The sequence below is a fragment of the Cottoperca gobio genome, chromosome 16 (assembly GCF_900634415.1).
Source record: "Cottoperca gobio chromosome 16, fCotGob3.1, whole genome shotgun sequence".
Taxonomy (NCBI): domain Eukaryota; kingdom Metazoa; phylum Chordata; class Actinopteri; order Perciformes; family Bovichtidae; genus Cottoperca; species Cottoperca gobio.
In genome coordinates, this window is record NC_041370.1 from 7,442,401 (window position 1) to 7,459,336 (window position 16,936).

General features: G+C 41.2%; 1 protein-coding gene across 3 annotated transcripts; it reads right to left on the reverse strand.

Annotated features, from left to right (window-relative positions):
• Nucleotides 1-45: 45 nt before the first annotated feature.
• smg5 (SMG5 nonsense mediated mRNA decay factor) lies at nt 46-15,779 on the reverse strand. Of its 3 annotated transcripts, none has more exons than XM_029452100.1 (22): nt 15,331-15,779; nt 14,654-14,752; nt 13,260-13,383; nt 12,513-12,669; nt 11,530-11,619; nt 11,077-11,166; nt 9,959-10,037; nt 9,753-9,878; nt 8,522-8,590; nt 7,881-8,113; nt 7,251-7,388; nt 5,986-6,888; nt 5,704-5,873; nt 5,547-5,622; nt 4,755-4,930; nt 3,946-4,104; nt 3,641-3,700; nt 3,025-3,184; nt 2,328-2,418; nt 2,144-2,218; nt 1,891-2,029; nt 46-1,449 (listed from the first exon to the last, which is right to left on the reverse strand). In XM_029452100.1, exons 1-22 carry the CDS (start codon nt 15,393-15,395, stop codon nt 1,366-1,368), a joined length of 3,363 nt encoding a protein of 1,120 aa, XP_029307960.1. In that variant the 5' UTR covers nt 15,396-15,779; the 3' UTR covers nt 46-1,365. The 3 variants fall into 3 exon arrangements, with proteins under 3 accessions (XP_029307960.1, XP_029307959.1, XP_029307961.1); XM_029452099.1 differs by having other exon boundaries at nt 3,025-3,216; nt 3,640-3,700; XM_029452101.1 differs by lacking the exons at nt 12,513-12,669; nt 13,260-13,383; nt 14,654-14,752; nt 15,331-15,779 and adding an exon at nt 11,918-12,047 and having other exon boundaries at nt 3,025-3,216; nt 3,640-3,700.
• Between the last annotated feature and the right edge of the window lie 1,157 nt (nt 15,780-16,936).

Below are 16,936 nucleotides of genomic sequence, written 5' to 3' on the forward strand. Positions count from 1 at the left end.
TATAATTCATTTTATGATAGAGGAATAGTAAGAGTAGAAAATAAGTCATTTTATACGTTTCTTTTTATTGTTCAATGCATGGCCACACACAAATACTGGTTTTCTTTTGCACTGTGCATGATGGGACAGTCACTATGGAAATGGTGATGAAAATGGGACACATTTCAGGAGTTTACAGGGGTCCAAACACAACCCACATTCCTCTGGGAAAAGTCAGCCGGCCCATCTCTTCTGAGCCTCCTCGATGACTCGCTACAACATGAGGTGAATCGGCTCCTACCTCCCTCTAACATGACACCTTGATAAATATATTCTGGATTATAGGTTCCTTTTTTAATTATCAGAACTGAAGGATTTGTTCAGTGGATCAACACACGACAACGATCCCTTCCCTTCCCCTTAAACATTCTTGCACATTTCATTCAGATTTAGCTTACAAAAAGCAAAATAAACAACATTATTTGGGTACAAAAATAAAATCCAAATTAAAACGTTTAACAGGGCAACACCTGTCATGTTTTTCTTTCTTCTTCTCATACAGAGATAGAACAATACATAAGTCACTGGTCACAAAAGTACACTGCAAATAAAGCAAAAACAAAACCAATTAAGGAAAAAAAAAAAAGAGCCACATAGGAAAGAAACCGATCCCGGAGAAGTGTACATTTGTCTTCCTCAAACTTTCCTAGAGGCCTGTGAGCTGTGAGACGCCTGGTTTGTTTGGTAGGGCTGGAAGCCTCGGGAGTCAGGTGGACAGAGTGTGTTTCCTCCATCTTAAAAAGATGTCTTCATACACCCTCGACTTTCCAAAAAAAGGGCAGCCCTACTCGACTCGTACATTCTTTACCCTGTTTTCTCAAATAAAGACTGAAGGGAACGGGAAGGAGCGAACAAAAAACCCATACCACTGCTCTAAACATCTATATGGATTCATCTGAGCGCGAATGTGTTTATGTGTGGTACGATTTCTCTCTCGACACGTATGTACTCGTTTGCTAACATATACAGTGTATTCCTGGTTAGGGTGTGAACCAGGGGCACTTAAAAGTTGTGTAGCGTACCCCCACCGTTTCCGCACCCCGACCACTTGGGATCACTCTTTATGTTTAGGATTGGGAGGTGGGAGATCTGCTCTTTCTTATAGCGCCAGTACGCCCGCATTTTTTTTTTTTACTCCACTGTTTTAACTTTTCCGCCACTCTAAGCTTTAACTCTTTCCTTCGGTTCAGCTTTCTTTTGAGTTGATTTTTGCCTTTGGAGACGCAGATACACACAGAGCAAAAGAGTGGGAGAGAGAGAGAGAGGGAGCGAGTGTTGTGATCGATCAGCTGTTCGCAGCGCCGACAGCTGCCCCCGTCAGACCTCTCAGCCAATCTCCTTCCACTGCCGGTAGAACTCCACGATGTTCTTCAGCTCCATGCCCGCAGAGCCCACCGCCTGGATCGCCACCTGGCAGGGGGGGGGGGGGGACAGAAAAAAAAAAAAAGACATGCAGATTTATACAAAACATGACAAACAAAACCTGTCCTCGATTATGCAAATGTTTTTCTAAAACACATGTCTTTTGAGAGAAGATTAAATAATGTCTGTCAAATGTAAAAACCATAAGTGTGCTTTAAGTGCTTGCTGGATCCAACATCTCAACCCCCCCCCCCCCTTAAAAAAATAAACAGATGGCTTCGGGATCTGTATTAAAATTGAGGGTGAAGTCTATGACGTAATCTAAACTATGACAAAACTAGATTTTAAAAAGGAAGAGAGGCGATAAAAAGAAGAAGCACTGTAGCAGAAACTGAAATCCATTAAGCTTTAATAGTCGTGGTGGAAAATGTCAACTTCTCAAGTGTTTGTTCCGCTCTGTAATGTAACAAAATAACATAAGTGACTGACCTTCATCGCTGCTGACTGAGTGCACAGCTCTTCAACGCGATGGTCGGTGAGAATGGTCACCATGCCGGCTGTATCTTCATCTCCGTTGCTCTGGGAGACTGTGAGCTGACGACAGCTGTCCACCATCTTGTATAAATGCCTAGAGGATTAAAGAAACAGGATGGAATCAAAATACAAGTCCTACTCATCCAACATTACATAGTACATGTAAGAAAACAAAAGGAGGCAACTGTAGACGGAGAGCAAGGTTTACCAGGCTTCGATGTCCTGACGTTTCACTTTATCTCTTTCAAAACTTCTCCCGGACTCCTTCTGGCAGCGTATATACCTACAGAGGGATGTGATACACAATATTTAAGACATCCTCCAAAATAAGGGATTTTTTTTAGGAGTGTAAGCGAGGTTTCGGTCACCTCACATGTAATGCAAACACTCACCTGTTGCCTTTGCGAAACTCAGACTCCAAGAAGCGGATACCATCCCTGGCACCCGCATTTTCCTTCTTCAACCTGTCGAGTCCATCAATCACTGCAACACGCACAGAAGTAGTCCGGATTAAATACCCGTCACGTTAGCAAACAGACTTTAACTTTAAATCATACACCAACTGTGTGAAGTTGGTGTAAGAAAGACAATTACTATTAAAAGCTACAGTTTTACTTATTTTGGTTAAAATATCGAGATCATTGCAACGGTCGAGTGCTCAAACGGGCACATTCATGGTTGTTGGAGTCGTCATCTACGCCCTGCTGGATAGAAGCTGCCACATCACCAGTGACATGTTTAAGACCGTGACGAATCACTTATCATCAAAATGACTTTCAAATGTTCTGTCCGTTGACCGCTTGAATAATCACCTCGTCAGCACAGACATGTTTTGTATAATTCTTTTTAGTTTTGTGAATTTAAATCAACAGCACAATACAAATAGTTGAACGTACATTAAAGGGCGACATAATGCTCAAAAGTCCAGCAATAAAGGAGTAGTCTGTAATATAATTGTCCCTCTCTATGGTAAAGTCTGAGATCATCAGTCCCTGCAAATCCCTGAATCCCCACCATCTACCTTTTTCTTTTTACTATGCTACACACAGGAGCCTGAACACAACACAGCATGCTGCTCAGCGCACTGACCTGTCCGTGGGATGATGATGATGAAGCAGCCGCTGCCGGCCAGCTGCCGGATGAGGTTCAGATGCTGGCAGAGAGCAGCTGTGTCTGGCACCAGGTAGGGAGACATGGACGACTGGGCCTTAGGCTGCTGAAGGCTGCCCTCTAGCTGCGACACCTCCAACTGTAAGGAACAGACGGATCCAACAGCTGATAGTGTGCAAATAATGTAACATGTACATGTGGGTTTTATGCTCAGAAATATAATTCTAATATCTCAGGGTTCCTATACAGTTTGCACCAGATTACTTTGGTGAATGTTAAGTGAGATTTAGACGTCAGCTGGTTCATGTTAATGACGACTAACCATGTGCCTTCCAGCGAACATTACTCTTCACAAAGTGGATCTTAAACTCAATACAAAGGGTAACGATACAATCTTTCTATATTTTTATTAAATTGATTTCCATACACAAACACATTTAACAACATTTTATATCTCTCAAAAAAAGACCGGGAACTCTGGGCAGTGATGACTGCATCCGCACACAGCTGTGTCTACGCTGCATCACCACTCAGATTTCAAAGGGAAACACAGACACGGTAAACAGTCAGCTGAAAGAGTGATAATATTAAAAACCTGTAGTCGAAGCTGGGCCATATCCCTCATCAAGCGATTTCGCCGAGCCTCCTCTTCAGCCTGGGCAAATAAAGATAAAGACAGGAGCGTCAACATTAAAGAAAACTAAACAAAAAGGGGACAGCAGCTTTGCTCACAAATCAAAAAACATTTTGGCTCCAGGTCATTAATTAAACATTTATTCAGTTCAATAGTTACACAACAACAACACCAGTTTCCCTGTCTAAACTGCGCACAATAATGAGACTTGACTGAATGCAGTCCCCTGTGGTTCTTCTTCCTCGTTGTTCTGTTCAGTCACTCACCATTCGGAACTGGGCCTTTGCCTGCTGCACCAGATTATCCTGTTCGGATTGGCTGATGCTGGTGAAGATGCCCGCCTCCGGGTTAAAGTGAAGCACGTTGCCCTGGAGATTCGTCAGGAAGTGGCCAAAACTGCGGATGCAACACACTCGCACCACACACTGTAGGGAAGCGAAAGAAGAAAGTGCTTTTAAAGCTTTCGGTTATGTTTGATTATGAAATATTGTGTTGGATAAAGTAACTTAAAAAAAAAGGACCTTTACCCCAACTAATGAGTGTGTAACCAACCAAATGCGTGTTTTAATACGCTTCAGGTTCAAGCTGCGTTAATCAATATATTTATACAAACAAAAGCAGCTTAAACGATTAACCAATCATCATAGCTGCCAATTAATTTTCTCCCTGGTCGACTAATCTTTTCAGCTGTTATTGAGCTCATTTTATTAAATCTGGCACATATGTTTTAAAGCAGTGGCAATTTGTGTCACCTCCACCATGCACTGCGTAGTGAGTGAGAATGTAAAGTACATTAGGTTTGGAATCTGTGTATAGATGTCAGTAATTACTGAAAACAGGTTTGTCGAGGATATTAAAAAATATTTTTAATAGTTGCAAATTTACGGGCTTAGAAAAAAAAAAAAGGCAACAAAACATGTGTCGATTCTACGATAATGGTGATTGGCATGGTGAAGCTGATGCCTTTTGGTGTTTTTAACAAACACTGAACATCTGTAAAAGATGAATCCTGTGTGTATCCGTGTGTGTGTGTGTGTGTGTGTGTGTGTGTGTGTGTGTGTGTGTGTGTGTGTACCTCCTGTAGGGAGCTGAGGGAGGGGTTGCGGTGAGTAAAATCAAGACGGCGGTGAGCTACGTTGAGAGCAGGCAGGTGTCGCAGAGCCAAATCCTCAGGCAGCAGCAGACTCTGGACCAAACCGGGCTGTTCACACTCATTTAACAGCTCTGTCACCTCGGCGTTCAGACCAAGCTCTGCAGCACACACATGGATACATAAATAAATAAGCTGCAGACTCAGAGCAGTCAGTACTGAGTATTAGCACTGTTTATTAAGTTAGTGCATTAAGTACAGGGATGAAAGAAGAGCCACAGGATATGGACATAATAAATATCATATGACTTTATACATAAAATCTATTAACATGGAAAATCCCATGCTGAATAATCCTTTCATCAAACAGCATGAAAATATAAGGACATTTGATTGAACTGTTCTTTGAACACTTATTGAAAGAAATAGTTCAACATTTTTGGAAAGTTAGATGAGAAGACCGATTCCTCATGTCTGCACGCTGAATAAAGACTGTAAATAGAGGGAAACAGTTGGCCTGCCACTGATAAAAACATTTTTCCTTAGTAAGACTTGGGAGGTGCTGGCAGGCAGATTTATTATACTGAGTGTCGATATCAATCCCTTCATCCAACTCTCGTCAGGAATGCAAATACAGGCATTTCCAAAAAAGTCTAACAGCAGTAAATGAGTGGTTTAGGTGATGTCTTGACCCAGCATCTCAAAGGAATAAAAACTGTACTCTATCCTGTGCCGACTGAGCTATACCGGAGTCTAAATCTTTGTGCGGTAACTCACCAGCCTCGAGCATCTTGCTGCCATCTGGTAGCAGGTTGAGCAGCACAGAGAGTCGGTTCCACAGGCTTTGAGAACTCTGCAGGGTGAACCAGTTTGTTAAATATACTCCTGAAATGTCAATGTTTCATAGGTTATAAAAGCAGGACATTCTACACACCTGTGCACACATGAGGATAATGTCGGTGTTTGTCCTTAGCCAATCGACAAAGACCTTCACCACCTGGATCAAGCCCTGATTGGTCAGGATTTCCAGCTTCTCTAAGAGCGTTTTCTCACTAGGTACTGATTGAGTACTGTGTTGGCTGCCTTCCGAGTCCGAGTCCAAATCTAGAGGTGACACAATAATTAAGCAAAGAAGACAAGTTTGAGCAACTGGGGGGAAAAAAGCACACAAATAAAAGACGCATGACATGTAACATTGAGGCAAAAAGCAGATTACCATTTTCAGTGGTTCCATTGGCAGTACCAGGGTTTATATCACAGGGCGAATCCCCAGGAGGCGGGGGCGTCTCTTGGGAGGGGGGAGCAGAGACCTCAGTAGGGGTGGGAATACCCGGGGAAGATGCGGCTTGAGGCCTCAACAACATGTTGCTGAAGGTCGGCGCCAGACGGAAGCAGCGCTTTGCCTGAAAGAGTTGTGAAGACATGGCCTGGAGGTTGCTGCTGATGCTGGAGTCGCTGGGCAAGAGAGGCCCGTTAGTGGCCGGAGGTGTATCGCCGTCGCCTCCTTCCTCCTTGGGTTGATCTTCATCTTCCTCTTCGTCCTGGTGTTCCCGCGCCTGACCCTCCAAGTTGTCTGAGTTTTCCGTGTCCTCGATGTCTTCCAGGTCCGAGCGAGACTCCTGGCTGTTCATGTCCGAGTCGGTCTCTACATCGAATGCCGTTCCGCCTTCCTCCTCCTCTTCCTCTGAGCCACTCCCCCAGCTGCCCTCCTCTCTTCTCTTGGCCTCCTTCCTGATGGATGGAGGGTTGAGCGGGGTTCCTGTCGTGGTGGCAGATGTAGAGTCAGCATGACGCCTCCTCTCGTCATCCTCATCTTCGTCCTCTTCGCTCTCGAAGCCCTCGCTCAGGTCGCTCTCATCCTCTCCCCGAGTGTCCTTGCGGGCGCAGCGGCGTCTACGGATTCTAGAGAGGCGAGTGTACTTCTTCTTCTGTCTCTGTTTCTCTTCTTCCGACTTGCGCTGTTCTTCCGCACTGCAAACCTTTTTGGCACCAGCCCTTTCAGAGCCATCTTCATTCTTCTCCTCCTCCCCATCTTCCTGCTCCAGGGAGCCATTCTGCAGAGGCTTTTCATCAGAGCGATCCGTCACTGGAGCGGACAAATCCCTCATCTCCAGGTCATCTAGATGAGAAAAGAAAATGTTTTGCCTTCTCTGTTTTCATTCAGCTTGTTTGTGAAAGATGTCTGAATAAAATGTCTTACTCCTACATATTTTATATTACAAAACAAATAAGCATGTCACAAAGACTGAATGAATGTGTTCGACTTTTAAATTGCTCTCGACTTCACACACAGCTGTAGTCCTCCCAAAAGATGACATTTTAAACCACAAAAGCAGCAGAAATCCTAAAGAATGTTGCTAATGAGAATACACTGGGATTGACACATTGATCATTGTGGCAGACTCTGACTGGGAGATTGAACCAACTTGCGGCTGCATTTGTGTTTGTGTTGTGTATGGAGACAGGGATTTCCTCTCTCACCTGTGACCTCAGTGTGAAGTGGAGGCACCTGGCTCTCCGCTTCCTCCAGTTCAGCCTGCAGCCGAATGTTGACGTGGTTCACCAGATGGGAGAACAGCGCCAGAGTGAAAGCTATGGACGCACTGTACTGCTTCGACCCTGAAGACGCAATACAACATTTGTGAGTGACAAAAACATTATTCACTTACTTTTTCTGTTTTATACTCAAGTTTCTGAAGATAATTGCCACAAAACAGCACTTCCTATGGCAGTACAAATCATGTGTAGTTACTTTCCTATCACTTTCTTCAGATTTATATCTGAAGTTTCGAATTAGTGATGTTTGGGAGTCAATTCATCACAGATCCATCTTGATGGCAAGAAACTTGGACAACTTTAGAGGGTGTTTTTAACAGCGTTGTTTTGCCTTTTTGGCTAACACAATAATACAATTGAGTCTGGTTGGTGTCTTCTTATTCTAATCCTCATCTTATTTTAATACAAGACAACTAAAGATGATAATAAAATGCTTTTAAAATTATACTTAAAAACAAAAGTTCATTACTCTGTTATAGTTATATATTCAATATCAAAATGTATTCCGAACACAATAAATGATGAAATACACAACAGGCTTAACATCACACTAACCTCCCCTCTTCAGGCTGTGCACAACCATCAGACAAGTGACCACCATCTTGAAGACGAGGGTGTCAGGCAGCACGGGGCAGGAGCTGTCAGCGTGCTGCTGCTGCTGCTCCTCCTCTTCCTCGCTGAGGGAGTGGTGAGCACCGCCATGTGGCGCCGGCGGCAGGTAGAACAGCACCAGGTTGAAGTCCTCCAGCACCGACTGGCAGAGAGACGTTAGCTCCGTCTCCATTAGACTACATACAGACAGAGGAGGGGAAGCAACAGAATGAAAAGGATGCACTCAAAATACAAACACAAACTAACAATGAATAATCCAAGGATTATTATTAGAACACTGTAGCGGTGCAGTGGACCAAGAGAGTGACCAGGTTTCATGATATGCTCAATTTTGCTCATGAACTACAAGCACATTTTGTTGCTAGTTAACGCAGTTTGTTTGTCCATTTTTACAGGCAGTCAACACTCTGTCCACACTTCACAACACCAAATGTATGACTGTGATACCACTGTTGCATGTAAGAGGTTAGATACTATAGATTCATTTGACAATAATTAAACATGCATAACAGACTGCGGTTGTAAAAACAGAGGAGGAAATGTGTGACGCAAGACAGGAAGTGAGTGACAGCACACGCATTCACCTGTTCTTGGGCTGCAGCAGGCTCTGAAGGTACATGAAGCTCACCAGGAGGTGCTTAATGTCTTTTGATCTGCAGAAAGAAATCATAGTGAAATTATGGAAATCATATATAACATAAATATGATTTTTGGGGATTTTCTAAGAATTTTGTCTCCATTTACCATTCTTGTGTGTTGAGAGGCATCTGTGCATGTGGTTATGTTTTTATGGAAACAGTGGTGTGTTGTTGCAAAGTGTTTATTGCTAAGACAGTCTATGTCCTCTGAGTAATAAGAACAAGAGAACATATAAAAATAGAGAATGTTTAAAGGCATAGCTGGACATTTTGGGAAATACGCTGATCGATACCCTCATGTCTGTAGGCTAAATATAGAGTTAGAGGCAGCAGCCTTTAGTATAAAAACTGGAAGCAGGGAAACAGATAGCCTGGTCTATCCAAAGATAAATAATGTTTTATCTTGTTTGTGTAATTTGTACACAAACAAATGTCAAAATGACACAAGTGCAGAATCAATCTCCTTATCTAACTTCATGAAAGCAAATAAACTTTTTACCAAAATGTGGATAACAAGGTGAGAAACATTTATGTTGGTGGAAAACATTTTCCTGCCGTCACAATTTCTTCGGGTAAAATGAGTATGAACTCATAATGTAGTGCACTAAAACTAAAAACAGCATTGTTTTCTGTCCAGGCAGCAAAATAATGTCTTAATCTTATTTACTCGATGCACAGTGGTAATAAAAAATAATCCCATAATGGACAAGCAACATGACTTTACCTCTATCTACACTCTTTTACAGAGTTTATTTCTTCTCCACACGGGGCATTATCTCTTGAAATGCTGATTTTACATGATTCATTTGTGTGCGTATTTGCCTTTTTGTTCTTACAGATTGCTGTTACTTTTGTTGAAGCAACAATATCATTTCCCCACAGGGATCATCAATTATCTAATCCCATCTGCAGAGAGATGCTGATTATCCCACCACTGCTAGGAGTGCCTTTGTGATTCAAATTGCGGGCGAGCAAGTTTGTAATTATGTGAAACCCCAGATGTCAATTGGGACTAGATTAAAATGACTCTGGGATGTCAGCAGAGTGAAGCCAGAGTGATTTTTACCAGGCAAGCCAGTGAAAACAATTGAAAGAGGACTCTTGTGGATGTGCGTTTCTTTGGAAATGTTCCTGCTCTGGAATTAATTAATTGCGAAATCCTGTGAATCCTCCTCACCTTTGTCGCGATGGAGAGAGCTTCTTCATTTCCTGCTTCTTCACTTGGTGGTACATCTTGGCAGCTTTGTCAAACAGGCGCTTCAGGTTGCCATAGGCGCCCTCGAAGGGGGCTTCTGATTGGATGCTAGCACAGATAATTATCTTATTATTAGGTTGTGGTTCAAAAGTTAAAATCACAGGTCATTGTACATAAACATTGCTCACCAGCGTAGGTAGTAGTAGGTGGCTTCCACATTGTAGAACTTGCTCCCTGCCAGTGTGCCAAGTTGATTAAAAGGCATTCCTGTAGACCGGTGAAGGAAATGGAGGAACAAGTTAACATTCATTTTTGGAGCTTCCTTGCTGTGGACTGAGAAGGATTACCTAAGGTCTGAAAAACATATATGATGCATGCCAAAAATGTTGCAGTGCTAGTTTTAATTAGTAGCTTCATAGAAGCTAATTGTTTGAGTTTGTCCAGTTAAAATAAAGCTCACAAATAAATCAGCGATCCCACTAAAGCATATGTTTCTGATCAAAGTACAATTTCCAGCTTTAAGCACCTCTAAAGTTAGCTGAGTAACACATTATAGCCGTTTTTGCATAATCTGGACAAAAACCAAAGAGTAAAAAGGATAATAATACTAATATGATATTATATATAATAACCAGTGGAGATTCTAGCTTAAATGTTACTGCTTCTGGACAAGAAATAGTCTGGCACAGAACCCTGTAAAATGGCAAGTTGCTGTTATTATACCTGGGTTTTTGTAAAAATAAACAAACAAACGATAATGTGTTAATTACTGAGCTTTAGAGATGCTGGTAGATGAATTTGGTTTACTTATTTTATTTTACTACACGTGTTTGCCCCTTTTATTTAATACGTTAGCCTACTTATCTAATGTTGTCTTTTATCTGCACGGTCCCTTTCTTGGTGTAACAAATAAAGGATTTCTGTTGCCCTTGGACAGAGCAGAGTTTCCAGTCTTTAGGCTATGCTAAGCTAAGCTAAGCTAAGCTAAGCTAAGCTAAGCTAAGCTAAGCAGCTGCTGGCTCAGTGTTCTTATTTAGCATACAGATGTAAGAGCTGTATGGTTCTAAATCTCAGAAAGAAAGCCAATAAGAGTATTTCCTCAAATGTCAAATTACTCCTTCTAGAAGTGTAGCGTTATTCTGGCTACTAAAAGAATCACGTCTGATGAAAGCATTTCCACAACTTTTTAGAAACAAAGTATTCCTGCCACTCTTCAAGCCCAGAAAACATAAACTTTCCAATGTTCTCTCTGACCATGGCAACAGCAAAGTGCTGTGTTAAAAAATCCTACAATGCAGTCACTCACCCACATGTGGCATGACAGACAGCGCCTGATGGTAAAACCTTTCTGCCAGCTGCTCAGCCTCCACTCCAGCAAGTTCATTCTGATAACGGGCTGCAGAGGAAACATTAATAACAGGAACATTTAACAATAACTGTTAACAAGATAAAACTTTGGCTAAAATATAAAATGTTCACTGACTCGTTTCAGTTTTCTTTTTTCTATCAAAGGCAAACTGAAAATGGTGCAGACATAACTTCACTTGCTCAATAATTTTCAGCATAATAATGTAAAGTCAATTTAAAATACTAAATATCTCTGTATCATAGAAGTCTAAAGCAACCAAACAGCCTACTGCCAATTATACTCTATAGCCATGCCAACATTTCCCACGCTGAATGACACACACATGCTGCCTCACACCCCTACAAGCTGGGTAAAGAGATGAAATGATTGCATATTCTATTATGTTGTTACCTAGATCTCCAAGGTAGACCAGACAGCGATGACAGGCCATCTGTGCCCACTCCATCTCCTTGGGGGTGGCTGACACGGGTTTCTTTCGGCCTGTGAGGAACAATTACGCAACGTTTCTTTTCTTTTCTTCCATTTCAAGCATTTAGCTAATGCACTTACCCAAAATTACTTTGAGTTATGCAACAGAAGAACAAGCTAAAATCTCAGCAAAGCAACAATTTCCAAGCAGCAGAGGGACTGAATGCTGAGACAGCACCCAGATAATACTTGTAGCTCTGCTTCTCTGTTAATGTCCACATGTGCTTTTGTTTCAAGTGGCAAAGGAGATTTATGTTTATTGATAAACTTTCACTTTATGCTGGAAGACAGAATTACGGACCCTATTTACCCGTTAGCCCCTGTTGTCTGATGGCATCTGAGGAAAAGGACGAGTATCAGCTGCACAACTCCACACACTTGGGTGACCCTGCACCTGCGTCTGTTTGTCTTTGCTGACAATAGACTGACTTGGCTCTTCTCCACCCATTTGTCTGCTTTGCATAGTGCAAGGGAACACTGACATCTGATGAGACTGAACTCAGACAATAGACACATAAACACCTGGTCTAAATGCAATGGTGTGATCACGCTATTAATTATCCGGAGTGTGAAAGGACATTTTAATACCAGCTGCAAATGGCGTTTCCAGTGGCCGCTTTCAGAGAGTTTGAATATTAAATGTACAGGCTTCAAAACACTCGTAATACCGTGATGAATGGGAAAGAAAAAGCTATCTGTCTGTGAGTTAAGGTTAATTTCTCACTAGAATAGTTTATTAAAAACTAAAAACAAACTAAATTGCAATAGGTAAATATGGGCAATCATATTTACAAGCACATGTTAATGTTACACATCTTTCTGACAAACATTGAGTAAGAGATTAGATGCTGCTTGCATGTTTGACTGTTCTATATCTGTTGTCTTTGTGTGAACTTGTGTCTGACCTATCAGGGGGTCTGTGACGTGGGTCCAGTCGATGCAGTCCTGCAGCTCCAGCTGGTAATGTGACTGGATGTAGAGCAGCAGGTGCTGGTAGAAACCTACGCCGGCGATCAGGTGTGTACGGTAGGCGCACTCAAGAGCGCTGCGACTGTGAATGTGCTACAGTGGAGGAAAAGAGAGGAGCCAATACATTAAAGATATGAACAGAACAATAATAAAAAGGATTTTCGTTGCATAACATGCTGAAGTTTGCAATGAGTATCAAAAGGGCACAAAAGTATGAAAAACTAAAATATACTGTACACCATTACAACGTTCATAAATATCAATAATGGCAAACTAATGAATAATGAATATTATGAGCTTTATAAGACTAGTCCTCCAAGTGGAGACACCTATATTACCCACAATGTAACTCTAACGATGACAGTTTGTTTGTAGATTCAAGTGCTACGCTAATAGTGGCTAACATAGCCTCGAGCCGCTAACCTAAAACAGAGATGAGGAACGGGCTACACAGGACTGATAAACTCACACTGCCAGATTAATTTTTTTCATTTTCAAACTTGTAGTCAGAAGCTACCTCAAGTCACATTTGTCTGATTTTGCACAGCTCTCTGTTTATACAACTTTTTTTAACATATGCAGTAACACGCACCAAGGACCCAGCTAACAACAGAACAACTGGTTGGCTAACACATGCAATGAGAGGGGTGTTCCCCCCCCCCCACAGCTGCAGAGACAGTTACCTTCTTGTTGGTTTTGATAACCTGAATGACCTCATAGTAAACCTTCCTCCAGAGCAGCTCCTCAGCCTTACGGCCGTAGTCAATTGGGTGGAGAAACATCAGCTTCACACAGAGCTCCCTCAACCTGAAAACACACACAGATAGAAACAGATACACACATGCTTAAATTAAAGAGGTAGTTGGGTCACCGGTTTGACAAGTGGACCAATGACTCAACCTAATTTCACATGAACAGGTCGGACTACGCAGAGCAGAAACACCTTGCGGGATATAAACTTGAATGGTGGGTATTTTTTTTGTGATTAATCCAGTAAATAATCTGCAGACGAATCAATAATGTACAAAGTATTATTAGTTGCAGCCCTACTTCATGGAGACTACCTCAGTGACAACTGATTATTCTGGTACTGTCAGGCAACAATCACTGATAAGGATGCCTTTCCCTTCTGTGACTGATACGGTCTGTGTAAACTGATTCAGAAGTCAAGAGTTGTTCACCAGAATATTGTGAAATCTCAGTCTGCACTTTATGTGTGCGGGCAACATTATGTTAATCCAGTTAGGCAAGTACACAAAGTATTTGTCATTATTTCCTTTTTAGAGATGCTTCTCCTATCCTTCAATGCCAAAGCGGATAATATAAGACAATACTCAAGAACTCAAGCCTCACCTTGCACAGAGGGGCTAAACTCATCTTCATCTTCACACTTAGAAGCTGAAATTAGGATATATTTGGCTTCTTTACTTGGAAAGTTATTCACACAATTAGCAAAGTAGTTGTCAATTCATTTTCTGGCTAATAATTCCAGCCAGTCGCTTAGGCTCTACATGCAGCCTGACCACGATAAAGACCCGTCTAGTCCACTTTTTAGAGTGCATGTTGGTTCCTAAGAGTGAAACAAACAAGATACCATCTGTCTCTCTGTCTGAAGAGTAGACACACGGCCAAGTGTCATTCTGACATTTACCTCCAACTTCCTCTTTCGGAGCTTTCGGGTTAAATGTATCCAGTATGATATAATCAATAAATCACAACCGCAAGCCTGTTCACAGGTTGTAAGACTTGAGCACAAATTGGTGTGTTTATCTTTTATCTTTAGTCTTGCAGCGATCAAAATTTCTCAGACATATATTCCAATTCATAATTGAAGCATGTGTACATTAGACATGTTTCTAATGCTTCTAAGTGGAACATGATTTGCGCTGATGGGATGTAGACATTCCCTATTGAACATACAGCATACTAGCAAAGTAGTGTTATCAGCTAAATGAACTGGAGGTGAGCTGGTTGACGGGTTTAAATCCATAATTATGTTCAGAACAACTATGCCAGATGTTTAAGTGACACATCTGCTTCCTGTCACACCAACTGCTGCTAAGACAGATGGACATACTTGTTGCGAAGGCTGATGTTCTCCGGCTTGAAGACCTCTCTGTAAGATGCTTTGCTGCCGATGATGACATCCAGCTTGTGCACAGACTCAACCACAGCCCTGGGTGGCATTGGGCAAAAAGAAAGCATTAATTAGCATAAAGACAAGGTTAATGCTAGGATCTAAACAATAATGCAGGCTACCATGCTAGCAACCATCCTTTCTGTTTCATGTATTTGTACTAAGCATGAACAGATAGGTACTTTGTAACTAGGACTTCTAACGAATCTGTTAATCTAAACTTTCTTTTAGATGCATTAACAATATTTATGGCACGCATAAATGCAGCTGTTAATTTCAATGTTAAGTGAAATCTTTTTACAAGCCCTCAGGGTTCTTTTCATCCCACCTGTGCATTTCTTAAGTTGTATATTACTAAAACGATATACATAAATATGGAACTACATTAATAACAAATGCAGCTAACACAAGCTATACAAAGCATGAAGACTGCCCGGCCTGATGTATCTGATGCTGGGCTACTCATTTTCGTTGACATGTTACTGAATAGAAGAATAGATGGAGCCTTTCTTGAGCTAGCAAACATTATTGGCTAGCGCTAAATTAGCCAACACAATAACGTTCTATTAGCACCTTGGTTAGCTATACGCAAAACGGCCTCGGCAACTTAACATTACCTGTAAAGCCTCTTGATGAGAAGGACTTTCGCCTCTGGCTCACTGTCCTGCCCCGGTCCACTCATATTAGCGACCAGCTAGTCGTTTGATCACACGCTCCAGCGTTTGGTCGCCGCTTCCTTCAGCCCTCCCGACACGCAGTTGTCAGGGCTACTCGGGTTTGTTCCCCCGGCAGTGACAACCGTGTTGATAGGCAGCTAGCGCTAGCTATCAAGGTAGCGCTAGCTTTCCTCACTTTCCCTCCGAGTCTCTTTCGTTTCTTGTGTCCTTTGGCAAGACCCCCTCTACCCATTCGTTCTGGAAACCAGGTAATAGGGGGTGCCTGGTAATTTAGGCTCTTCCTGGTCAGCTAAAACGCTCTGATATGCCTCTTGTGTTGTTCCCCATTCCAGCCATTGCTACGAAGGCGGCCATTATTCCTATCAGGCAGTGACCGCCTGAATACCGCGAGAGTACAGATTACAGTCACCCGACGAAATCAGGGGTTGCCAGGTTGTCTAAAGATCATACAATTCCAAAAATCTTCATGAAAGCATTTCTCTTGCCACTAGAAATTCAAAGAAAATAGATGGTGGAAGAAGATTTCAGATATTACATATATATATATATATATATATATATATATATATATATATATATATATATATATATATATATATATATATATATATATATATATATATTATATTATTGTTGCAGCTGGTTAAGGTTGGGCATATTGTATTTTATATATATAATCTGAGCCTGCATTAACTAGTATGATAGCTGTCAAATAAATGAAGTGCAGTAAAACATGCAATATTTCACATTATAAAGTTACTTTCCTGGGTGTTTGTCTGAAATCCAGTGGAATGCAACTAAGTAGGCTACATTTACTCAAGTAGCCTACTGTATTTACAGCAGGTACTTTAACTTTATTCTGTATTAAAGAATGTATACTGCTTTATACTTTCACTACACTACATTTAGGGAAATATTGCAGGCTACTTGTTACTCCGCAAAATGTATCTGACTGCTGGAATTACTTGTTACTTTTCAGATTAACAAAACAAAACAAAACTATAAATATAGTGAATGAATATAAAATATAAAAAATGATAGTGTGCTATAGATTAAACTATCTAACAGTATATAAAGTACGTGCTCCACCTCAACAAACTGTAACATTAAAATGCTGCCTCCAAACATTTGAATTATAATAATACAACTCTGTGAAAGGGTCCATTCTGCAAGAAGCAACAAGTGCTTTTACTTTAATATTTTCCGAAATTTTGTGGTAAATATTTTTAAGAGAAATCTTGAATATAGGACTTTTTAAATATGTATATGCATGTGTATGCAAATTATATTATGGTTTTGTCACAAACAAACATCAGTTCTTCCAGTTCTCAATTTGCATTCTTACTTTGATCATGTGCATGCTCTCCTTGTCTTTTTTCAGTTTAATGAAAATGTTATTATGTTACTAATACGATTGTTTCCCCCTATGGCACAATGACCATAGCCACTATAAACTCTGTTGTTGTAATTCCTCCTGGTTGCCAATAGAGGTCTATAAAGATCATCGTTTTTTTTAAAACATCCCTATTAAGGCAATGGTAAATTC